Below are 26,641 nucleotides of genomic sequence, written 5' to 3'. Positions count from 1 at the left end.
TAATCACAAAAATGCAAAAATAGGGTGGGGTCATTTAGAAATCTTCTCAAGAACCACTGGGCCAGAAGAGCTGAAATTTACCTGAAAGCTTCCTGACATATTGCAGATTTAAGTTTGTTTAAATCATGTCCCCCGGTGGTAGGATGGGGCCACAAGGGGGGATCAAAGTTTTACATACAAATATATAGGGAAAAACTTTAAAAATCTTCTTCTCAAGAACCACTAAGCCAGAAAAGCTGAGATTTACATGAAAGCTTCCTGACATAATGCAGATTCAAGTTTGTTCAAATCATGGGCCCCTGGGGTTGGATGGGGCCACAATAGGGGATCAAAGTTTTACATACAAATATATAGGAAAAATCTTTAAAAATCTTCTTCTCAAGAACCACTGAGCCAGAAAAGCTGATTTTTACATGAAAACTTTCTGACATAGTGCAGATTCAAGTTTGTTCAAATCATGGCCCCTGGGGGTAGGATGGGGCTACAAGGGGGGATCAAAGTTTTACATACAAATATATAGGGAAAAACTTTAAAAATCTTCTTCTCAAGAACCACTAAGCCAGAAAAGCTGAGATTTACATGAAAGCTTCCTGACATAATGCAGATTCAAGTTTGTTCAAATCATGGGCTCCGGGGGTTGGATGGGGCCACAATAGGGGATCAAAGTTTTACATACAAATATATAGTTAAAATCTTTTTCTCAATAACCACTGAGTCAGAAAAGCTGATATTTACAAGAAAACTTTCTGACATAGTGCAGATTCAAGTTTGTTCAAATCATGGGCCCCGGGGGGTAGGATGGGGCCACAAGTGGGGGGGGGGGGTTCAAAGTTTTACATACAAATATAGGAAAGCTTTAAAAATCTTCTTCTCAAGAACCATTGGGCCAAAGAAGTTGACATTTACATGAAAGCTTTCTGACATAGTGTAGATTCAAGTTTGCAAAGGGTAGTTTGGGCCATAATAGGGACTAAGGTTTTACATGCAAATATATATGGAAAGTCTTCAGATATGGGCCAAGGTGACTCAGGTGAGCGATGTGGCCCATGGGTCTCTTGTTTGTTGATTTGTTGAAAATTTTTGATAAACATATGTTTTGTAACTATAGCACAGATCTGTTCAAAATAGCTCATGTTAAAATGTACAGATCAAAAAAGAAAAGAAAAAAGAAAAGAAACACACAATATAATTTTATTTTTAAGAAATGAGAAATACTTATTAAATAATTATTACAGTCATTAACAGTTCAAGGTCACCTAATTTCAATATTCATGAGTGTGCCCCCCCCCCCCCCCCCCCCCCCCCCCCCCTTATGTGTCTGTATGATTTCAATATACTGTTGAGCCATTAAAGTGCCCTGTATGTTAGCCAATGCTGTCCAGCCTGTATAGGATATTGCTGCTCCCTCCAGAGTGGTCAGCCTCCTGGATACAATTTTGAGCAAAACGTTCACTTTGGTTTCTATATAGACACTCAGAGTCTTCCATCAGACCTCTGCAGTAAAAATGGAGATTCATCACTGAACCAAACTGTCCGCCAGCGTTGCCGTGGCCCAATTACTCTATGAGTTTGAGACCATTGAAGTCAGTTCCGGCAGAACAATGCCACAAACAAGTCTGCATGGTCTAATCCCAGCATTCCGTAGTCGATTGTGAGCAGTCTGATCTGATCTTCGGCAAATCCCAGATATGGCAGATACTGTAGACGACACTGTTGTGAATCATAAGCAAAGATAAAGCAATCGGATGAAGCGATTGTGTGCTGCTGACCGCACGCGTGGTCCACCTGCTCTATAACAGTCATTTGTTGAACCATGCTGTTGATATCTGCTCCCAAGGTGCGATATGGTTCTTTGCATTGAGCATCATTCAGATGTGTCATTTCTCAAAAAGTTGTTACATTTCAAGACAACACAATCAAATATCGAGAACCCATTCACTTGATAGACTTCTGGTATTTCAACCACGTGAATTAGGAACTTACAGCAATTGAGAGTAACAGAGACCCTATTCTAGGATTTTTATGAAAACACATTTTTTTGTCCTCAAATTCTATAGAATATCTATCCAGTAAACAATAGCATTAGATGTAACAAGGAGTAATCAGGTGATTCATTCTAGACCAAAAATAAAATGTATAAAAAAATTATTTGATTAGACTCGGCAAAAATTACTACTACTAGTATGTTTCTCTTTTGATCAGTATATTCAATAATGCAAACCTAGTATGAACATTGCAACTTTTCCCAATCTTATAGGTTACACAGAGTCTATTTTCAAAAGGAGGAGATTGATCCCCAACATAAATCACCCCTATGCTCCACTTCGAGCAAAAGCCGAGAGGAAAGCTGTTAATTTCTGTGTTCAAGGTACGTACCAATCTACTTTTAATTACAAGTGATAATTTTTTATTTTGTTAATTGAGGACGTGTAAATGTGATTAGTTTTTTCATGCAGGCATATTTTATGAAACGCAATATTATAACGCTACATTTTGAATGTAGAATTTGTTTTCCTTTCTAGGGTCTGCTGCTGATTTGTGCAAAGCTGCTATGCTTCAAGTAGAACACACACTACTTCAACATTCAGATCTAAAAGTAAGGTATGAATATAATTGTAGAAACCATGCTTGCATACCGGCCTGGATTTCCATTGATGTGAATGTAGAGGATGAGTGAGATGTTTACGTACATGTATACACAGTGATGCCATACTTTCGACTTCTTCTCCAGAATCACTGGGCCAATTTCAACCAAACTTGACACAACTCATCCTTGGGTGAAGGAGATTCAAGTTTGGTAAAATGAAGGACCATGTCCCCTTCAAAGGGAGATAATCACAAAAATAGGGTGAGGTCATCTAAAAATATTCTCCAGAACCACTGGACCAGAAAAGCTGAAATTTACATGAAAGCTTCTTTACATAATGGAGATTCAAGTTTGTTAAAATCATGACCCCCGGGGGTAGGGTGAGGCCACAATAGGGGATCAAAGTTCTACATACGAATATATAGGGAATATCTTTACAAGTCTTCTTCTCAAGAACCACTGGGCCATAAGAGTGGAGATTTACCTGAAAATTTCTTGGTATAAAGGAGGTTCAAGTTTGTTCAGATCATGGCCCCCAGGGACAAGGTGGGGCTACAAAAGGGGATCAAAGTTTTGATATATAGGAAAATGATCTTCTCCAGAACTAATAGGCAACAACTAACTTGGTACAAATCATCCTTGGATGAAGGGAATTCAAGTTTATTCAAATTAAGTGCCATTCCCCCCGCAAAGGGGAGATAATCACAAAAATAAGGTGGAGTCATTTAAGAATCTTCTTTTCAAGAATCACAGGGCCAGGAAAACTGAAATTTACTGAAAGTTAAGCTTCCTGACGTAATGGATCCGAGATTCAAGTGTGTTAACATCGTGATCCACAGGGGTAGGGTGGGACACAAAAAGGGGATCAAAGTTATACATAAGAATATTTAGGGAGAATCTTTAAACATGCAAATATATGGGAAATATCTTTAAAAGTCTTCTCAAGAACCATTGGGCCATAAGTGTGGAGATTTACCTAAAGCTTCCTGGTATACAGTAGATTCAAGTTTGTTCAGATCATGGCCCCCGGGGGTAGGATGGGGCAACAATAGGGGATCAAAGTATATCGAGAAAATTTTCTTCTCAAGAACCACTGGACCAGAAAAGTTTATATTAATATGGAAGCTTCCTGACATTGTGCAGATACAATTTTGTCAAAACCATGGTCCCTGGGGGTAGGGCGGGAACACAATAGGGATCATAGTTTTTACATACAAGTATATAGGGAAAATCTTTAAAAATCTTCTAAGAACCAGAAAAGCTTACATTTACAAGAAAGCCTCCTGACATAGTGCAGATTCAAGCTTGTAAAAATTATGGCCCCTGGGGGTAGGTTGGGGCCACAATAGGGATTAAAGTTTTACACGCGGATATGTAGGGAAAATCTTTAAATATGGGCTAAGGTGACCAATGTGGTTCATGGGCCTCTTGTTTCATACCACTGACGTCCTTATCCTTTGTTGCAGACTTCTGGTTCAAATCCATGATGAATTGATATTTGAAGTACCAGATGAGCATATCTCAAGTGCTGGGGGTGTGTAAGAGTTCATTTTTTGACAAAAATAAATCAGGAGACATTAATTTTATATTTTTTACATGTATTGGTAATTAAATTGTTTTAATTGATATTCTGCATTTTCAATGAAATTTAACCCATTGATCATGGTCATTAAAATGTAGCATTTTATTGGCTAATTGTAAAAAAAAAAAAAAAATAAATAACTTGTACATAGGGCAGAAATACGTGTACATATATAATTTTTTGACAGCTTTGATAAAGTCAGTGATGGAGGACAGCGGGAAACTTTGTGGTCACTTTACACAGCTCAGAATTCCAATCAAAGTGTCACTGTGTGCTGGGAAAACCTGGGGTCATATGTCTCCTCTATAAAGATAGAAAGAAAACTCCCACTCGGAGTCCAAGTCACTCAATGAGTGGAATGATACACACGCATGTATAGTGTGACAAATTGTATACATAAAGAAACGAAATTATATATTTTTAAAGATTTATTTCAACACTTCACTATAGGCATATCAAAGTTTACTTAACAATAATAAATGTATTGTACAGTTGTACACACAAATGTATATACTAGTACATAGTGTGTAATGATAGCTAAGCAACAAAACATGTATATCAACATAGAATATATATAACATGTAACAATGTTTAAATATACATCTTACTATAACAGGTGGAAAACTTGTACCAATTTTATCCTTTGTTTGCTGCATAACAGCAGCTCACCGGTCTATAAAAAATTTGTGGTCAACTGCAGTCATACATCACAAATTTTCTATAGGATAATTCTTTGCCTGACATTTGTTACTAGCAATTGGCATTATTTAATGACCCTTTAAATTCTGAGGTATTGAAATGAAGTACATTATATTTCACATACACATACAAACAATATATAGAACAGTAAAACTTGCTTATATTGGAACTTCATTATGAAGAAATTTTCATTATGTAGGGACTAATTAGTAAATTCACAACTGCATTTCTCAGATGTCTTTAATAGTAAGATAAAATTGTTATTAGGCATTCAGTTAATGGGAATACTTGGTTTTAAGGAGGTGATATTCATTCCCCAATTGCAATTTTACAATTATAATTTCTCTGTTCTTAAGTTGAATATTAGCATAATTTCTTTTCTTTGTCTAAAATGAATTTACTTTAAAAAGGTAAAGTACAATAAATTCTTTTTCAATTACGTATATATTAAATGTTCTTTTTATTATATTGTTGCTGAAGAAAGTATACATACAATGTCTATACCTATTCGTTTTTAAATATAAGGACTTCCTCAAATGCATGCAAGGAATCTTGGTTCTACAGAATTGTAGGTGTTCCAAAAATTCCCTTCAAGGAGATATACTACATCCTTTTAATGGCCAACTTCCTTTTCAAATATGAATGAAAATATATCTGCAATATTTGTCTATTCCATTTCGATTTAATTGCCTAGCCTGATGGTAGGTTAGCATGTTGACTGCTAATCTATAGATTGCGGGTTCAAGTCCAGCAGGGGTTTTAATTCCCACCCCCCACCCCCCTATTTCTATTTAAACTGCATTTTTTGTCTAAACAAAGTAAATTTTTTTGACTAAATAAAGTAAATATGATAGTTGTCAATTGCAAAATATTGTTTTACATATCCTTAATCTTTTCATCCATATCAAATTTCTCTGTAGTAGAATTTCTCCTAAAGTATATTCAACCGTATTTTCAACAATTATGTACATGTACTTTGCACACATATTGACACCATTAAAAACTTTCCACATTAAGTTGCAATTGGGAGTTTTAAAAACATTTATTATTCATACCAGTACACAAAATACATGGAACATGAATAATCGATAATATATACTTATCATCAGTTGGACAACCTACAGTGAATTTTAGATAAAATAATTATGTTTTAATAATTCATTTTCTGTTCAAACAGAGTCCAATTGGCATTCATAAAAAATGTTATATAATTTGGTTTGCTGCAAAGCTGTGGCACATGACAGCAACAAACAACATCAAAAATCAATTACTGTAGTTTATCACTTTCACAATATTGCTCCGATTCAAATGAAATTTAGATTGCTGTGCTGATACAAATTGCATCAACATTTTGAAAACTGAATGGTATGGAGTGAAATTACGGTTAATTTTTGACCCACTTGACTTTAAATATGATATGGTTTAGAGCAGTTTATGCTTTTTTATCCACGGCTCTACACTTGTATAGATTCAGTGGGTCCATGTAAAGATAACAGTAAAAACATAGTTTAACAGTACATGTATTTTAAATGTAAATACAAGTATATAGTTTTTGGTGTTTAGATTTGGAGAGAGAGAGAGAGAGATAGTGTTTTATAATAATTTGATTCAACTTCATGATATATACCTGTCAAAACCAGCAGGTTTCAATCCATGTCAAATCAGAAAGCATACACATGTATTCACAAAGGCAGAAAGTGAGTACTCTGAAAATGTTCAGTTTGACACTGGGAGTGAGTAACGCAGTGAAGGTGGGCAATGCTACCACAGTGCATAAGGAGTCTTGCGGTTTTGACAAAAGCACATAGTCATTGGTTTTCCACCTGACGATGTTGGAACATCCCCTGTCGAAAGCTGTACTGAAAAAGATGCCAGCACAGAATATACATTAAAACAGCTAGTGATGTCTCATTTCAAAAAAAATATTTGTAGCAGTACTGAGGTTGTTTTTGGCATTTGGCAGCTATGGATGAAAACTTTAATGCTGGTAAATGTTGATGTGTCGGATTATTTTGGTTTATAACACTACATTTATACATGTACATACATCTCATTAAATCAAACTGTAAGTTAATTTGTTTGGAAACTGTATATAATACATATATAAAAATTAAATACGGTAAACTTGAGCAACTACTTTAATTAACAAACATCTCAGCAGTGTGTATATTTTCACAAGGTGACATAGATTTTGCTCTTTAACCAAGAAAGGTACATTCAATAAATATTTTGGATTTCAGTCTATATTACACTACACTCAACACACATATACTGGAAGTGTATCAGTTGTCTTTAAAGCGAGTGACTTAAAAAGGTCATCAAAAAACATATCAAAGCATAGGAGAGGGTAAATAAGAAAATATGAAAGACTACCTAGATAAGTTATTGACTAAATGTGATAGACGACAAGCTTCAAGTGTACGCAATATAAAAGAATAGGGGACTATGCGTGTCAATTTTTCTTGGCAAAATTCCAAGCACAGCAGTTTATATATGGTACAAATGTACATATTGGTGACTGTGTAGTCAGCAAGAATAATGGAAAAGCGCATCTGGCTGCAACTTTTGTGTCACTGACTGAAAGCAGAATTTTTATCATTTTACAGTATTTATACCTATATTGTTGATAGTTATACTAGTATGACAATTTTAAATACCACACTATTTGTATTCATTCACGCAAACTCCATTTAGAAATAAAACCTTTCCTAAAATTTTAGGAAATTCTCCTTTTCAGTGAGAAATTCTAAATTGCGCACTAGCACCAAGACAAAACGTGAGACTCGAGAGACTCGGATCAATAAGTCAACACTGATAGCATCTAATTGAATTTCTGGTCAATTTCTCCCAATAATCAAAATTCATATAAAGGTTTGCATGATGACAGAGAATCAATCTGAATAAAGCATTGAGATTGGCATCTCGATTAAATTAGCAACTATCAATTTGTCACGTTACTGGAAATCTAGCATTGTTGAATACACTTTATCAGCTTCTAAAAGGGCTTAAAGCAGACAAGTGAAAACAAAATCTATTTTCAGCACCAAGTAAAAACTTGGCCAACAACCCACATATAAAGCAGTTTTCAAATACATCTACATGTATATTGCAAAGGGTGCTGTGCCAATTGACTGCATGTGCACATCACACACAAGTTTCTGGAGCATAAGCTATAATCCGTACATTTCTGACACGTCTGACCAGAGATCCCAACTCGGAACCCATACATGGAACATGGCGGGGGGATTTTGGGGAAGGGGGACCTTCGAGTGGATCCTCATTTATTCTCTTAGGTGACCTTGGCACCTCCTCGCACTCGGACACTTGATCTTCAGAACTCCAATGTGCATCTGAAATTGCATTATCCACAACAGGCGAGGGGATGACATCATTTACATACTTACTGTATCCACGCAGCAGAAAAAACAAAAAGAATTTTGATATTCATAAAATAAATGAAGCTGTTCAGTACCTTAAGCCATATTTTACATGTATTTTGCATGAACTTCAAATGTAGTACAATGTATCCAAATTGGGGTTATTCTTGACACTATTTTAAAACCCTGCATCTTCTGGTTACATCATTTGTATCATACGCTGCTCTTTCAGGTCTGTATTCAATGTGCCTCTCCTAATGATTCACAGTTTCAGATTTCACATTTACATAGAATATGCATTTTTGCTTAGGGGGCTTTCACAAGACCAATAAATATTGCAGTGAAATGATCCACATCAGATTTCATAAACTCGTCAAAAAGGAAAAACTCTACACATTAATATTTGATAACAATCATATTATGATGATCACATAATGTAATGTCACTTTATTTCTATAGCTTTTACAGAAAACTTACAATTTTCAGTGCAACTGCAGAAAAGGGTCCTTTAATCTTTTATTTGCATAATATATATATTGGCTGAACTTGCATGTAGTGAAAGAGTTTTGAACTACTCTCTCTCCCCTGGGGTAATATCATGAGACATTTCTGATTCATGTCTTTGTACACAAGTTAACCTTACACAAAACATCACAAAGAAGTACACATCCTGCATGACCATTGGTGGAAAAAACAAAATAAAATACAGATTTCTCTTGCATGCATTCAACTGAGGTCTGTCATCATTTAACCAAGTATTACACATAGAAGGGTAAATTGAACAACACTTTGATGAAAATGGGCTGCCATCAACTGTATACAGATTAGATGGTGAAACAAAATAAAGAAAAGAAATCTAAATGTACAAAAACTTCATTCTTGCTACATGCTTGGCACCATGCTGATATTTTCCTTACCCTGTAATTGTTAACAAACTTGTATAATTGTCATATTTGACAAATAAAAGTTCCACAAAAAAATGTCAATCCAATTTTTCTATTGGCCCTTGTATTCTCAAACATTTGCAAGATATTGTTGAATATTAATGTATCTTACTGCATCAAAATTTCAAATTCAGTTTAAATACATGGAAAACTGCTGTGACATATTTCTAAACGAAAGATAAGCATAATGTTCACCATATTGACCAATCAAACATGTAATCCATAGTATTCCAGGTTACTGGATATCTACTGAAAATGGAGCATACAGGCCTTCTATTGAACAGACTGACTTGCTGAGCAGTGAAATAAAACATCTAGTATACTGTAAATTCCAATATTAAGAGAGGAATTTATCATCGCATAATTTCGCGAGAAGCATCACTCACAAATTAAGATTGCTTGGTTTTATTTCTATATTGCTATAAATACATGTAAAGACTCTTGATCAACAGAGCACTCGCGAATTTATTTTCTCACGATTTGATGTACATAATTAATTTTATATATATATATATATATGCAGTCAAACAGTCCTTTAATGTTTGGTGTCTCTTGTACTTGTTTAAGATTATCTCTTTCACAAAAGTTTGTCCCTGTGAACCAGTTTATCACCGGGAAATCACAATGTCGTGAATAAAACCTAGTTAACCGTACATAGGGCTCCAAAAACCCAAACTCAAATTATTACGATCCTTTCGTACAATTCCAAAGTAATTTTCTCTGTAATAACCTTGACCTTTCACTTAGTGACCTCAGACACTGACCATAACTTTCTGTAACCATCTTTTTCTTACTGGTAAGTTCTGTTAAGCTAAGAATATGCCATACAATCCTTAAGTAAATCCCAATTGATATGAATTCACCTTTGACCTAAAAATTTATTGGGGTATCCCGACTATTGTCTACTTTCCAGGACACACTGAATATGGAGGATGTGGGATAAAAATACTGGAGATGTTGTATTCAATAAAAGTATTGATGGATAGATGGACACAGCAATTAATGAAGGCCTCCCTGATTTTTAATGCAGGGCTCTAATAAGGGCAGTTATATCAAATACTGGTAACAGAGATCTCTCAGTTTAACATAGAGACTTTCATATTCATATGCATTTTGGGCTTTACTAATAACTGAAACTTGAAGCATATGCAATAAACCTTAAATTTGTGTTATTTTGAAGCTAAAGGAATGCTTTTTATTGAGTAAAACAAAATGGAAAAGGTGACAAACAATTTTTAAGAGGATGTTGAGTATAAAGAATAAAACTGACAAGTCAGAAAGGGTCCCGCAAGGAATATATCCATCAGGTGCTCGACCACTGAACTATGTGTACCTAGTAAGGTAGTGAATTGGCATGGCATGGACATCCACATCTGGACTCAACAATACAAAGTCGATAAATCAGAAAATCAAAAGGACTCTTCCTTTGCCTAATCCAAACATTGTGTATAAAATTTAAGAAAGTCTTCTCTAGAAAACTTTTAAACTTTTATCACGTGCCATAAAATGTGCTGACGGACAGACAGATGGAATGATTAGCACAGGGCACCCTCCATATAATGGGGCCTTCATTACAATAAAAGTTAACATTGCAGGTTCCAGTCATGCAGATTATTACAAAATTATTAGAGACAGAATAAGTATAAATAAAAAATAAACTAATTTCATAAATAACATTTGAACCTCGCATCAACATATATGAAAATATACACTAGCATATCACATGATATAATGTAAAAGAAACATAAAGAGATAAAAATAAAACACCGATTTTCCTTAGAGTTTGTTGAACACAGACATATTTGAAAGGGTTCACAGAGCTTGATAAACAACTGCAGAGCTGTACAATGAGAGGGTCCATGCGCGAGTGACTCACTTGTCCTCCACCCCGTATAGGTGATTCTCCTTAATGTATTCTATAACAACATCCTGTAGCAGATATTTAACACTCTCTCCCCGTCTCAGTGCTCGCCTGAAATAGAAATGACATATGCAAGCAATGGCAATAGCAGATCAATGTTGCATAAGACATATCTAAAATATTATTGTAACATGGGTAAATAGAATTTCTCCTTCAGCGACCCTGACCTTTTCAACTTGAATATCCAATGGTAACTATAAAATTGGAAAGGTGACAACAAAATACTGAAATATGAATGGAGGAGTATTTCAGCTTCCCCTGTTGGGATATCGATAAAAGTGGTAAAAACAGAATTGTGTGTCAGGAAAGCCAGCACACGTGTGTAGAATTTGAAGTGCATCGGTCCTGTGAGGTTTGACCTTTTGACATAAAAATTAATAAGTGTTCCACACTGTTTTGTGGACTTGGTTGGAAAAGAATTCAGTCTGGATACAATATCTCTGTGTTGTGGTTCTGTGAGCATATGATAAGAATTAATGCATGTTTATATCAATTGTGTCATCAAGAGACCAGACTTGTTTCATGATTTTAACTAAAAAGAAAATTTAATCAGAGCCTGCGCGTCTTTCTGTCTACAGGCAGGGCAGATGACCTTCCATACCCTTATTTTGTTGAAGGGGTATGATGAGTACTTTACTTTGGTACATACCTGATTTTTGTTGAACTAATATCATTAAATATCCACTCTGTGACTATGATGATATTTTCCTGAAAAACACATGAACTTGTGTATTTGATGTCCAACAGGTCTGTACATAGCTTGATTTCTAAACTCAATTTTTAGAACATGCACAATAAATGGAATTGCACATTCCTTGGTTTGAACTGCATAAAAGGCCCAAGCAGAGAGACAAATCTAATCAATATATAGCTACATCATAGCAGAAAATCTAATCAATATATAAAGTTCTATTATAGCAAACAAATATAATCAATATATAACTATATTATACATGTAGCAAACAAATCTAATTGATATATAACTATATTATAGCAAACAAATATAATAGATATATATAGCTACATATTATAGCAAACAAATCTAATCAATATATAGCTATATTATTTTTGTATTGCTTATAGGAGTTATGAGATTGATCACTGTTCGTTATCTTTACCTTTCATATATCTTTATCATAGCAAACAAATCTAATCAATATATAGCTATATTACAGCAAACAAATATAATCGATATATAGTTACATATTATAGTAAACAAATCTAATCAATATATAGCTATATTATTTTTGTATTGCTTATAGGAGTTATGAGATTGATCACTGTTCGTTATCTTCACCTTTCATATAGCTATATAGCAAACAAATATAATCGACATATTGCTACATATTATAGCAATTGAAACAAATCTAATCAATATATAGCTATATATCATAGCAAACAAATCTAATCAATATATAGCAATATTATATTGTAGACAAATCTAACCTGTATATATCTATACCATAGCAAACAAATCTAATCAAGATAAAGCAATATTATAGCTCTATCATAGTAAACAAATGAACTCTTACTTGATACTTGGTTAATACATCTGATTCATATATAAACTTTCTTGGGTCTGATCCTTCTCTCGTTATACACACAAGTCCGTGTTTTCCAACAATTTCTTCAATCTACAAAAATGAAAAATCAATAAAAAAAATTCCAAGTTTTACAGCTTTCAAATGTAAATTTATTTCCAGAAAATGTGACCTCTCTACATACAGATGAACATCCTGACACAGTCTCTTGAAGAGGCACTGGTCAAATTACCCTGCACACTGCGATGAGTCAATATTAGTAAAAGCAGAACCATAAATAATTATGTGTAGAAATTCTTTACATTGATATCATTTAATGAAATGCAAGTACAATAAAATATTTCCTAGCAAATAGAAACACATGGCACATAATTACATCTTTGTCAGCCCATAGTCCCGGAGTTCCAAATGATTCCAGAAGATCAGCCCCACACAGTAACCTGACATTAACCGTGTCCTTCTTCAAGGCTGCATTTATTGCATTGTGATCGTCAATGGTCCTGTCATCTAAAACGGCAAGAAAAATCTGTTGTAGGGTACATACTGTTGACTAATGAAAAGGCTTCCAAGACTTAGATTTTCACTTGAATCACACAAGATTTGATTGTATGCAGTCATTCTGGACTAAAATTCATTTTGTATCAGTCAATCAAAACCAAAAATCCTGTAGTAACTAGACCTAGTCGTCCTAATGGGACAAATATACCAACAGCTCATCCACATTGGGGTGTATTTAAAACATAAACCACAAAGACGCAAGTTTCAACATTATTCATGTTTCACTTGAACACAAGTCACCAACTTCAATCTACACTGAACTAGGTGAAACCATGCATCATCCCAGTAACATTGACCAACAACAGTGCAACATCTGTACCAGGGAATGACTTAGCATGCAAGTTGTTCTATGGCAACGTTGCTGACTTTGCCTTAGCCAGTCAAAAGTAAAGACGCCATACTGGAATTTCCAAAACTTTACCCAAGCTGCATGCATGAACACATCACCAACTAGGATACTTTTAATATGAAGATTATAATAGAATTGTTTACAGATTCTGATACCAGGATGGATGTCAGCCATATGACAGATCTTGCTAAGTGATGGCAACACCCTTGGCTAAGTGAGCATTCAATGAATCTCTACATTGAGTATCAGGATCATATCTAACTGGAGATTGACATACCATATTCACTGTCATTGCTGTTGATGTGAACATTCCGTAGGTCCTTTCTTCTCTTCTTTGTGGGGGTGGGCTTTGCTTTGCTGTTGTATTCCCTATCAATTTTCGCTTGATGGTATCTCAAAACTTTGGCAGTTTCTGTCCATTTTGTTTGTTCACATTCCCATGTGTCCATGCTTTAAATGATATGTAATTCGTTATGCAACATTATATTTTCAATCTAATGGGAGCCAAGCCATCTTATTACATTATTCTTAAAGGTACATCTGTACTAAAATTCAAAATTCTTTCTTTCTAAACATGGTAACTTAATGTATCTATAACGGCGAAATATATAATAACTTAATATGCACAAAAACTAATTTCATTCCAGATGAAAGGATTAGGTTGAAAGTTCATTCTTAGCTAATTTAACTTTCCGACATCTTTGGTTGGCCTTATTTAAATAATGTATGCATTGCGCGCACCTTCTTCACACAAGAAAACAAAGACACCAATAAGTTTTGAAATTGAGTTTGTTGTTATAGGAATGAGGACATATATCAGACTAAATATACTTTGCTAGATCATATCCAAGAATTGCTTGGAGAATAACTTGTGGTACATTAATTAATAACACAGTCATGTAGTAAACACTCGGCTCGTTTCAGAAAGTGTTTAGAAAAGCAGAATATGTATTTTGAAACTATTTTCTTTTACATCTCTACAACCATAGTTTTTTGTGCGCTTGTCATAATCTGATAGTTTTTTTTTTTGGTTTCATTTTATTCATAGAATTAGCATTGATATAGTCAAAATTGGAAACATATTAATGATAATTTACCTTTCCATTATGGTTTAATATTCATAATTTACATTAAATTCATGCAATACATACATAATTTGTACAGCAGTCTTGTTTGTGATCATGAATGTGAGCATACATACATACACACTATAACTGATTATAATTAATAGTACGAAACAGTTTTACATTGTAGATATATAAGCGGTAAAATTATTTCATATCATTATACTAAATAGCACACCTTGGTGCAGACATATATATCTGAGATGGCTAGATTATTACAATTTAATTATTGCAAGTTCTATTCTAATTAAGAGCTGTTTTCCCCCTGAAAAATGAGAAAAAAGTAAATTTCATTGCACATTCTGCCAGTTCATCTCCAGCTTTCTTCATAGATTATATAAAATTATAATTGTTCTATTATATTTATATTTCCAGTGTTTTTGCCTTTGATATCTCATATGTACAGGAGTGGATGACCATGTGACCTAACAATTAATAGGGGGTCATCTACCTCTTATGCTGTACCAGTGTACCAAGTTTGGTGTCAACCAAGCAAATAATTATCAGGAGACAATATCTTACTATGTTCAGTTTAACCCTTGACCTTTGACCATATGAACCCAATTTTTATAAAGGTTATCTACTCCTTATGATGTACCAGTGTACCAAGTTTGATGTCTGTCAAGCAAAGGTTCACAACATATTGAAGGGACAGTATATTCCTATGTCCAGTTTGACCTTTGACCATGTAACCTCAAAATCAATAGGGGTCATTTACTTCTTAGGATGTAAAAGTGAAACAAGATTGAAGTTTGTCAAACAAAGGGTTTTCAACTTTGAATGGACAGTATAATCCTATGTCCAGTTTGACCTTTGACCATGTGACCTCAAAATCTATGGGGGTAATCTTCTCTTTACAATGTACCAAGTTTGATATCTGTCCAGCAAAGGGTTATATATCTAGACATTGAGAGATCAGTATATTCCTATGTCCAGTTTGACCCTTAACCTTTGACCATGTGACATAAAAATCAATAAGCATCATCTACTCCTCACAATATACCAGTGTACCAAGTTTAATGTCTGTCAAGGAAAGGTTTCTCAAGATATTGAGCAGACAGAATCTTCCTATGTCAAGAGTGATTGACCTTTGACCTGAAAATCAATAGGAGTCCTCTTCTACTCATAACCAACCAACATATGAGATATCATTACCATCAAGTGAATGGTTCTCAAGATATTGAGCAGACAATATGTGGTCTACCGAACCAACCAACAGGTGCAAAGCAATACCCACCCCCTCTAGGTTTTTTCTTTCATTACCCTGATCCTTTTGGAAATGATACAATTTAAAACTAAAATAGAAGAGTCAACATCATACTTGATCCAGTTGCTGGTCTTAAGAGCTTGTCTCAGCATTTCACACCGATGACTGGCGGGCAACAAATCCTACAAAAAATGTCCTCAAATATCAGAATGTCACTTCTTGATCAGCCGCCATAGGTGACACTTTTTAATGTCATTTTTAGATCAACCTTAGGTGACGCTTTATAATGGATTTGGGCTAATGCTTTGTAAAGAGCATATGTGCCCTTGGGGCTAATTAATTGGAATGCTTACCAAATTCTTCAACAATCGGGCTAGTAAATTAGAACGTTGTGTGTCCAGGTATTTATCGGAAAATTTCTTGATTTCACTTTTATTACTTTGTACTCTAGCTCAAGCAACATAATGTAAATAAATGCACTTCTCATAGAATGAATTGTCTTTCTTAAAAATCTTCTTTTTTTTTTTAAAAAGAGCATCAATTATCTTAATTGCAGGTTTGTAAGAATGAGTTGTCTTTCATAATCCTCTACTTACATTCACTGAATCTTTTCTTTTATATTTCTTATTAAAGCATTGCTTTAAACATACACTGAATACATGTTTGTTGCAAACTAGTTAGGTCCGGGTTTGTCTGCAAAATTATTACTAATATGGAGCCTCATCAAGGTCAAATGGTGCATTGGCTGTTCCATTTAACATAACAAATAGGTCAACCATATAATATTTTAGATCTTAATTCTAGTTTATATTTTTGATAGTACATGAAAATATAAACAATAAAATGTCTTTCTTTGTTGTTTTATTGGGTGATGAAGGTAGCAATCATTGCAGATAAAATTTGCTTGTTCTAGCTGTTTCATGAGACTTGACGATTTTCCAAGAAGAAAACCCTAAATTCAAACATGAGCAAAGTTTCTAATCCTTTAGAGTTTCCTACATATACCACTGGGGCTATCTGGTGGTCAATGTACATTTAGCCATATTTACAATTACAGTATCATCATATAAATATATCAAAATGGACATTATAAGCCTCACGTGTGCTTAGAAATTTTCACAGGGAGGACTGCACTTTAGATGGAACTTTTTCTGTATAAAAAGACATTGCAGTTCCCATCATGAGACAATCAAACATTTTTTTAATATGTTATAATTTTTCAAGCCGAAGGGAAACTGCATTGCATGTAACCCCTTGCATCCTCCAATGTATAATCTTACAGAAAGATGTCCCATAGGAAATCTACATGAGAGGACGGGCTTACAATAGTTCCTTATTCTTATATAACAACTAAAACTGTCCTTTCAGGATTAATACCCCAAAGGGCACACTATAAAATGGATAAAAACAGATTTCCTCAGATCAAACCAGAGAATTTTTAGTATATTAATTTTTTTTTATTGAAAATGATGCTTTAAAAATATTTTGGAATCTGGTGATGCTCAATATAAACACTCTACAGCTCTATTTATTGTTGTCTGGGGTGGGTGTTATAAAAATTAGATACATTTATCTCTTGCTGATGTTGATTAATACTGGACTGGATAAATTTCAAGAAATACACAAGTGAATTTTAAGTTCCATTCAGGTGTAATAACCAGAAAAGCTGATTACCCCTTTAAATCATATTATGAATAATCAGTTACATCAAGTGCAAAGGAAATTTTTAAGCCAAAAGACACTAGTACAATGTTTGTAAGATACACATGAAAAATTAGTCCGAAATAATGAATCTGACATTTAAGTTTTACCTAGCCTAGGTCACGCAAGCAGTTTAACTCCCCACTTAAACGACGTTTGTCTCATAGGACACTGCATTGACAAACGTGTAGGTGACCTAGACTAAAATTTACCATATGCCAGGATGGTAAATATCAAAATCATAAAAAAGCCAGGAAAACGTCAGATATTTCGGATTAATGGAAAATGAATGCAATTTCAGTTTTATACCAAACTGATTGACCAAAACATTGTGACTATATTTTTAGTGTAGCTGTTTAGATAGAGATCCATTATGACTGGCAACAAGCGATTTCATTTTAGAAGAGTTCCACGAGCAGAACAGGGCTTTAAAAGGGTGGAATGAAATAAGCCTCATCTTGATGGAGGTTACATGAATGCTTGCGTTATTGGTATGTATCTATGTAATTGTGATATTTCCAATCTCTCTCAACATCACTCTACGTGTATATAATATAGCTGCATGGTGCTCGAACAAAATACAGCAATCATTTGAATAACAGTTGATGAATACACTGCAGTTACAAGTCCTACACATTTTTTCCCGAACTTAATGGTTTATGAACTAAAAGTAGAAGTTTTCTGCGGCCAATCCTAATCCTTTGTGCCTTCAGACAAAAACAAATAGAGAACTAGTGATTACCTATTGATTTTTTTTTTACAACCTTGGAAATCCTATAAAACTCTGTTTTTTCCCAATATAAACCTATTTTCTATGACAATTTCTCTACTAATTTCTACCTGGGATGGACAGAAAGCACGTACAAAAAGGGACCAATAATGACATTGAAAATGACGGAACAAAGCTGTCGCATCCCACGTCTTCCTGGCATAACATTTATAATTAAAACGTTTTTTTGTCATGAAATGATACAATAGCCATATACACGAAAGATGTACACTGTAGCACTTATAATCAAGTGGTCTTCTAATCTAATCAAGTTGTATATCTTGTGATTGTAAAACCAAACAAGAGGCCCATGGGCCAAATCGCTCACCTGAGTTAACCTTGGTTCATATCTAAAGATTTTCCATATATTCACATGTAAAACTTTGATCCCCTATTGTGGCGCCAACCTACTTCCATGGGCCATGCTTTTTACAAACTTGAATCTGCACTATGTCAAGAAGCTTTCATGTAAATGTTAACTTCTTTGGCCCAATGGTTCTTGAGAAGAAGAATTTTAAAGATTTTCACTATATATTAGGAAGGAAAACTTTGATCCCCTATTGTGGCCCCATCCTACCCTTAGGGGCCATGATTTAACAAACTTGAATCTGCACTATGCCAGGAAGCTTTCATGTAAATTTGTACTTTCCTAGTCCAGTGGTTCTTAAGAAAATTTTTCCAAGATTTTCTCCCTATATATTTGTGTATGTAAAAAATTAATCCCCTATTGTGGCCCCATCCTACCCCCAGGGATCATGATTTTAACAAACTTGAATCTGCACTATGTCAAAAATCTTTCATGTAGATTTCAGCTCCTCTGGCCCAGTGGTTCTTGAGAAGATTTTTAAATGACCCCACCCTATTTTTGCATTTTTTTGATCATCTCCCCTTTGAAGGCCCTTCATTTGAATAAACTTGAAAGCCCTTCACCCAAAGATGTTTTGTGGCAAGTTTGGTAAAAAAAAAAATCGGCCCAGTGGTTCTGGAGAAGAAAATGAAAATGTGAAAAGTTTACTCTGACAATGACAGACAACTCAGGTGAGGTAAAAAAAAAACAAACAAAAAAACCCCCCACCACATGAATGTACATGTAACAGTATAAAACAAGTGTGTTCTTAAAACTTCAATGAAAAGTGCACACATTGATGAAAGACTTTACATGATATAATATATATACAATATGACTAATTTGGTCCCATTCTACAGTCAAAAAACCCCAGGAGTTGCAAAATTCACCAATTTTTTGTACATCCTTTTCTGCTATTCATAAATATGTATGTATAAAATATGCATTTAGATTTTATACGGTATCAGTAAACTTAAAGAAGTCCTTTAAATCATTATAAAAAATTTGGCACCACCCTGAAACCAAACCCTTACCCCCTAGGATCATGAAATTTACAATTTTGGTAAAGGACTACCCACTTCTTCTAAATATTCATTAAGTCAAATCAAAGCAGATAGCATTTACATCTTTTGTACAGATACACTATATATACCAAGTTTGGCCCTGTCCTAGGGTCAGGACACCTACCCTGGGGATCATGAAATTTACAATTTTGGTAGAGGCCTTCCTGCTCTATATCACTATGTATTTTTCCTTAAACATATGCACTTCTTGAGAAGATTTTTGAAAATTTGTCAATTACTGTGGAATCATTGTAAATCGTGGGGGCCAATGTTCGTGGGTAAGCAAAATTTTGCTGGTTTGTGGGGACGTAGTTTCCTGGGTAAGCGATACAATGTCACTAGGTGAGATAACTCTACTTGGTTTGAAAAAATGCTCGAGGACACATAAATTCGTTGGTAAGAGTGACCCATGAAATCCACGAACATTAATCCCCCACGAACAATGATGATCGCGATTCCACAGTATGGGCAGTTTTTGCCCCGCCTCTAAGACCCCAGGGTGCAGGAATCCTGAAATTTACAATTTTTGTCCCTCTTGTCCCAAAGATGCTTCATAGCAAATTTAAAAAGAATTGGAATAGTAGTTATCAAAAATGTTCAATTGTTAATGCATGATGACGGACAACAACCAATTGCAATTATATGTATCAGTCATTTCACTGTTGATTTAGATATCAAAATGACATGCATATAGTCTGTTATAGTATTCTTTCCTACTAACATAAATAATCTTGTATACTTTTTGTAGACTGTAGAATACCTTTTTATTGTAAGCGTCACTGACTGGAGAAATGACCCCTTTGATTACTGTAAACCTGTGTGTTCTGTGTAATGCGTCTCTAGCTATCTCTGAAAATAAAATTTGAGGAGGACATTCAGTCGCATTATAACATCATGATAACTCATCAGCAATCATAGCACAACTTGAATCATTTTGGGAAAAGAAAACTTTATGTAGTCACATGTAGTATACTCAGTACATGAAATGGCTGAAAAAAAGTTATATTAGGCCAAAATAAAATATGTTTGAATCCTAGTTCACTCCCAAAATTTGTTTCAAAATTCTGGAGTTTTATTTTACATACATGTACATCATCAATTAGATATTTAAGGTCGGCAGCAAAAACAGAGGTAGGGTGACGAAACCAGAAACACACACATATTTTTTTTTTTGGCCTTATGATTAGCAACAATAGTGAACACACAGAATAGTGAATGGAACTCCCCTCCCACAAAACAATTTTTAAATAATAAATTTCAATGTTATTTCATGTACCTCTGACCATATACACATGTATTTACTACAATCAAGGTTTAACACACATACATATAGCAGCATTTGAACTTCCAGAAGCTACCCAAAAAAATGTTCTTAGAACAATAACATGCCAAAATTCAACAACAGATGTGTGCAATAATGCACAACTCTCTTCATTTTGTTTTCCTTGGAATTCATTCAGATCAATAAAACAATCTGCCTGCACAGCAATTACAGACCGGATACACTATATTGTGTCAATCTGCCTGCACAGCAATTACAGACCCAATACACTATATTGTGTCAATGGTGATGTTAGGAAATTGTAATGTCATATCCACAGACAATAAATGGATTTCTTTATCAATCTACATTGATTTAATGGCATCATTTTGTACAAAAGTATTACTCCTACTATTTGTAACTAAAAGTAGATATGAAAAAAGGCTCTTAATTCTTTAAAACTGAAAGCTGATAATCAGTCCCATTCCTAACACGATAAAGACATTTGGGTCAAAATAAAAGCAGCTATCTTCAGTTGTTCTCCTTCCCAACCTGAAGGAATGTTGTTACTTAGATTCATACTTTTGATGGTCCCCGTCCCAAACTTGGTGTAGCTCTGTAAAAGCTTGAAGTATGTGAGGCTTGTGAACATCTATTAAATGGCTAAATATACAGGAATGCTCGTCAACTTAAATGTCAGAGTAAAACAATTTAAGGAGGCCCAGCTTTCAGGGTAGTTTACAGGGGCCCAATATATATCGTATGTTTTCCTTTTATAATATCGAAAATATAAACACTGGCTAGATTAAATTCATGTTTCAGAAAAAATAAAACAATTATGCTTTTCTAAAATTACTGACACATTGAATTATTAAATATTCAATATTTTGTTAATATTGGTTAATATCTAAAGTTATTTCATAACAGTTATAAACTGAATATGCTTGATAAAAGTCAGACTTTGGGTCACCATTAGAGGTCAATTGTGATGGATTTTTTAAAGGTTACTTAATATGATTTCTGAAGCCAAAACTGTTACCTTTGACAAATAATATCTTAAAACTCTCAGTGATTGGAAAGGGCTTGCACAACAGTTAAAAATGGCACATTCAATCAATTCTTCTCAGTGCCAAAATGCATCGTCAATTTTCTGCAGAAAGTTACAATGTTTGTTGGAAATACATAGCATATATATATGACTGGTCTAATTGTCTTACTTTTGTTTTAAATGAAGTAATTTGATAAACACAAATTTTATAGCTTGAAACATGTGGAATAAACATAAACTACAGGTGACTCTCAATGGCTTGAATACCTATGAACTGTTTCTTCTTTTATCAGAACACAGTATTAAAAGGTCAAATATCGCATCAGATGCCCCAAAGAAATGGTAAAAATGAACCCCAAACAATGATTAAGTTTCAATGTCCGACAAGTCAGAAGACATAAGCTAGGTGATCCTGAAGCAGATGGTGTCGCAATCGATAAGCAGAATCCGATAGAAAATTACAGAGAAAAATGACAAAAAACAAAGATGAACAACATTTCCAAGATAGGTGGGTGGATGCGAATTTGATCAATTGATCAAAATCTAGTGTATAATAAACAAAAAAATGTTCCCTGTTTAACTGTGGTTCTTAAAAAAAAAATATTATGTCAGCATACAATCTGATTAAAATCCGATCTTTGATCTGCTCTAGCATCATAATATTACCGGAGCAGATCAAAGATCGGATCTTAATCAGATTGGTCAGCATGGTAGTAATGGAAATGCTACATTATTGCAGATATTGAATATGCTGTGCTTGCATTGTGTTCAATACGATACATTTAATGAAAATCTCATGTGACAGTTCATTCATTATTCTATTTCACCATTTTCTAAAGAGGACCTTCAAAATATAAAGATGGCACATTCGGTTTTAAAATGGCCCATTAAAATTTTTCAACAGTGGGCTCATAGTTCCATTGACCATGATGGCCTTCCCAATAACTGGACTCTGAACAATGGATAGTGATACAACAAAATTTCCTGTGCTTCATTTATAACTGTGTACTAAAAGTTTTCTTTATGACACTGAGTTTGTACCAAACACAAGTAGACTTGTCACGATATATCTATATAATACATGATCAGTGTTCTCATTATAAATGTTCAAAGAATCGGGTAAATTTGAAAGAAGTAGGAGGTAATTATTGCGAGCTGGGGGGTGTCATATCTTTATTTGCATATATATCAAAATAGTAGATTGAGATGGCGGTTGTTAAAAGGGAGGGGCCATCCCCATTCTATGTGTTTTGGAAGTATATTCATTATCATATTTGTAATGCCAGAAGCTGCCTTTCATTCCAGTGATAATATTTGTAAAGATAAATCATGATGTCACAACTTTTAATAGCTAGTATGTATTTCAGTAATCTCGGCTGAGATTCGACTCAGCTGAATATTTGGACTGACGCCTTTACCAAATCTCTTAGCTTCTTGTCTGGAAATTTACTTTCAGCTTCAGCCAGTTCTAGCCATTATTGTGCACTTAGGTGACACTGCTGTTTGCTTCAAATAAGTGATTTGACTGATAAACTAACTCTCTATCACTATTAATTTTGCATTGCTTATGTCTAGGTATGAAAATTCCAAAAGAAAACTGTCACTAAATTTTCCATTCAAATTACGACCTCCATGGCACAATATTTTATCTTCTGAAATTTAAGAGTTCCTATAGTCTGTTTAATAAAATTACTGATACATATCGTACATGTAGTAGTTAGGGCTATATGGACCGTGGATATCGGCCTGGATAGCTCAGTGGTTAGAGCACATGACTAGTAATGCAGGGGTCCCGAGTTCAATTCCCAGTCCAGCCAAAGATTTTCTCCTCTCCTATACTACTACAATAGTATATCAACATACTTTCTTGATTGTATATCACTAATTTAAAAAACAAACTATAGAAACTCTTACATTTTGTGAAATAAAATATTGCATCGTGGAAGTCATGATTTGAACAGAAAATTTTGTGATAGTTAAAATTTATGGAATTTACATACTTAGACATTAAGTAATGCAGCATTAATAGTGATATAGAGTTGGTTTAATAGTCAACTAGTTTATTTGAAGCAAACAGCAGCATCATTTAAGTGCCCTTTGATTGTTAGAACCAGCTGAAGCTGAAAGTAAATTTCCAGGCATGAAATCTGAAGGACGGCTCCAAGATTTGATGAGGGGCCAGTGTCATTCCAAATATTTAGCCCAGCCAATTAGTCTTTTAGATTATTTAAACAGATTTTCATTTTGATGATTTCAATTCAATCACCTTTTTTTTTATCATTTCGGTGATTGAGATAAAAAAAAGAAAAGTTTTTGACATGTTTAGATATAGGATCTTCAAATTCACATCAATCGCAAGCTTACATAGCCTTAAGTCTGTAGGTTACTTTTACGGTAAAAGGCAAGAAACACCCGGGTTACACCCCTCTGTTACTTGCATAGAATCAAAGCCTATTTTAATCATGTTAATTGGTGATACAATTTTATTAACGTTAATGATGATAAGCCAGAAATGACTATCTCTTTAAAAAATTATGCAAAAAAGACTAAAATACAGAAAACAGAATTAACACAGACAGGTATAGAAGAGCTCGAAAATTTCCTACTCAGTTCATATTCTGACCATCAAAAAAAATATCCTCACATTTACTCATGAAAATAATTATTGATAACTTTTAATCCATATTTTCAAAATCCAAACCAGTTTTTGCAGCTATTATTTCAAAACACTAGCCAGACATGGCATTCTAGAATTATAAAGCAGTATTTTACAAGCCTGTCAACAATATGGTAGCCGGGATCATCGGGCTAGTAGTTTAATGCAGAGACTGCTAATTAGTAAAGATTGATTCTATGATAGAACTAGAAGTCAATAAAAGATAATTCATTTAAACAGGTTGGGAACACTTCCCCTGTAGCGAGATATTCTCGCTAAAACGCGATTATCCCTCTTTAGCGAGAGAGTAAACATTACCATAAACAGGTGTTTTTGGCATCTTTATTGAAAATAATGGCAAATCCCATGCAACGCTGAATAAGTCCGACACACACTCAACATGATGCGAATTGTTTCTATGAAATTGACAACATAGTCATGAAATTGCATATCAAAGTTGCTGTGTAAGAGGAAAGCAGTCTGAAATCTAATACACATCGTGAGTGTTTTTGTTTAGATTTATGTTTGCAGAAGTATCAGACATTTTAGCACTTTTTCTTCTTTTCACGTGAAACACGAAGAGATATGTACTCCACGGGTGTTTTTCTCGGTTGGACGGAATATATTTACTCTCGCTATAGAGGGATAATCGCGTTATAGTGAGAACGTCTCGCTATAGGGGAAGTGTTCCCAACCAACTTGTTAGTGTTAAAACGCAACTTCATTATTGAAGTCTTTAGATCGGCGTAGTTTATGTTCAACATTTAATTTTCACCTCAACATTTTCTAAATTTTACTAAGAGTGTGAAATCTTCCGACTGACAGATTTAAAATAATTCCTGGCAGAAAAGGACATTGTAAACTAAACTAATAATAATATGATAATCAAACTACGTTCTTTCAGTTTCATTTCTCCAAAATGAAATTGAAAGTTTCTGAAAAAGAAATCGTCCTTACCGAACATTCGGAGATGCATGTTTGTAACCGGATTGTAAGATCCACAAGCAATCAGCACGCATTTTGATGGACTATTCATATTTTCCGACGAGTCCGATGTTAGTGTTGTTGCTGTGGCAGAGGAAACGGGGCCCGTCGACGGAATTGCATCGGTCATAATAATTTCTAAATCGGAAACCGTAAATAATTCGGATAAAATAAATAATCCACACGTTCTGAAAAATGTTTGTAGTTGTTGCAGAAAAATAAAATATCAATCTTAATTCCCAAAGTTGTTTTCCTCAATTAAAATATTTAACGTTTTAGAACACAAGTTGCACACTTTGACCAATAATTTTAAGCACGTGCACGCGCGTAGCACAGACTGTCGATCTAACGAGTGATAACTCAACGCTATACAAGTAAACGTGGCGCCCTTATAAAAATCTATACTCGGATACTTAAAGATACGCATGGAAATTTTCATGATCCCTTAATTGTAAATTCTTTCTAGAGTTTAAGTTTCTAGAGGTCAGCAGTGGTTTTTTTTTTGTGTTGTTTTTTTTTATTATTTTTTTTATTATTGTTATTAATATTCTCATCAGGGATCTATATACTGTCTTCTTCTTTTTTTCTGTTGGTGAACGTCTTTCCTACGGCCGATGTCAAATCAATCGTCCAAACATTGTGTATTTATATATATAGATAGGTTTTGTGTTTTTTTCCCGTTTTTCTATTTATATCTATTTACTGATTAAAATTCAGATACCTGTGATTGGAGAAAGCACATTTTCTACACAGGCACCTGAAGCTTGTATAGATTTTATGTACATACCCCAGCCCCTTTCTAGAAAGATTTTTTTTTTAATTATTTTTTTTTTATACTGAACCAATAATTTATCCAAAATATGTTATTTCCCCCACCAACCACCCTCATAAGTCGTTCTGAATAATCAGTTTCAACCTTCTGT

The 26,641-nt window shown here is 34.2% G+C and overlaps 2 protein-coding genes across 5 annotated transcripts in view; one reads left to right on the top strand and one right to left on the bottom strand.

Annotated features, from left to right (window-relative positions):
• LOC125657966 (DNA polymerase nu-like) overlaps window positions 1–5,307 on the top strand; it is a 35,007-nt gene extending 29,700 nt beyond the window's left edge. Inside the window, exons 20-23 of the mRNA XM_056148745.1 lie at window positions 2,258–2,368; window positions 2,523–2,601; window positions 4,054–4,121; window positions 4,357–5,307. Of these exons, the coding sequence (XP_056004720.1) occupies window positions 2,258–2,368; window positions 2,523–2,601; window positions 4,054–4,121; window positions 4,357–4,478 (380 nt within the window). The 3' untranslated portion in view covers window positions 4,479–5,307. The remainder of the gene's footprint in view (window positions 1–2,257; window positions 2,369–2,522; window positions 2,602–4,053; window positions 4,122–4,356) is intronic.
• LOC125657967 (nicotinamide/nicotinic acid mononucleotide adenylyltransferase 1-like) lies at window positions 4,583–26,102 on the bottom strand. Of its 4 annotated transcripts, none has more exons than XM_048888946.2 (10): window positions 25,692–26,102; window positions 20,530–20,618; window positions 16,004–16,071; window positions 13,836–14,008; window positions 13,028–13,158; window positions 12,643–12,744; window positions 11,760–11,818; window positions 11,066–11,161; window positions 8,052–8,271; window positions 4,583–6,727 (listed from the first exon to the last, which is right to left on the bottom strand). In XM_048888946.2, exons 1-10 carry the CDS (start codon window positions 25,846–25,848, stop codon window positions 6,677–6,679), a joined length of 1,146 nt encoding a protein of 381 aa, XP_048744903.2. In that variant the 5' UTR covers window positions 25,849–26,102; the 3' UTR covers window positions 4,583–6,676. The 4 variants fall into 4 exon arrangements, with proteins under 4 accessions (XP_048744903.2, XP_048744902.2, XP_048744904.1 ...); XM_048888945.2 differs by having other exon boundaries at window positions 4,583–6,722; XM_048888947.2 differs by lacking the exon at window positions 8,052–8,271.
• Between the last annotated feature and the right edge of the window lie 539 nt (window positions 26,103–26,641).

The sequence above is a fragment of the Ostrea edulis genome, chromosome 9, assembly GCF_947568905.1.
Source record: "Ostrea edulis chromosome 9, xbOstEdul1.1, whole genome shotgun sequence".
NCBI lineage: Eukaryota > Metazoa > Mollusca > Bivalvia > Ostreida > Ostreidae > Ostrea > Ostrea edulis.
Note: the sequence above shows the minus strand (reverse complement) of the source record. Positions and strands in the feature narration are given on the sequence as shown.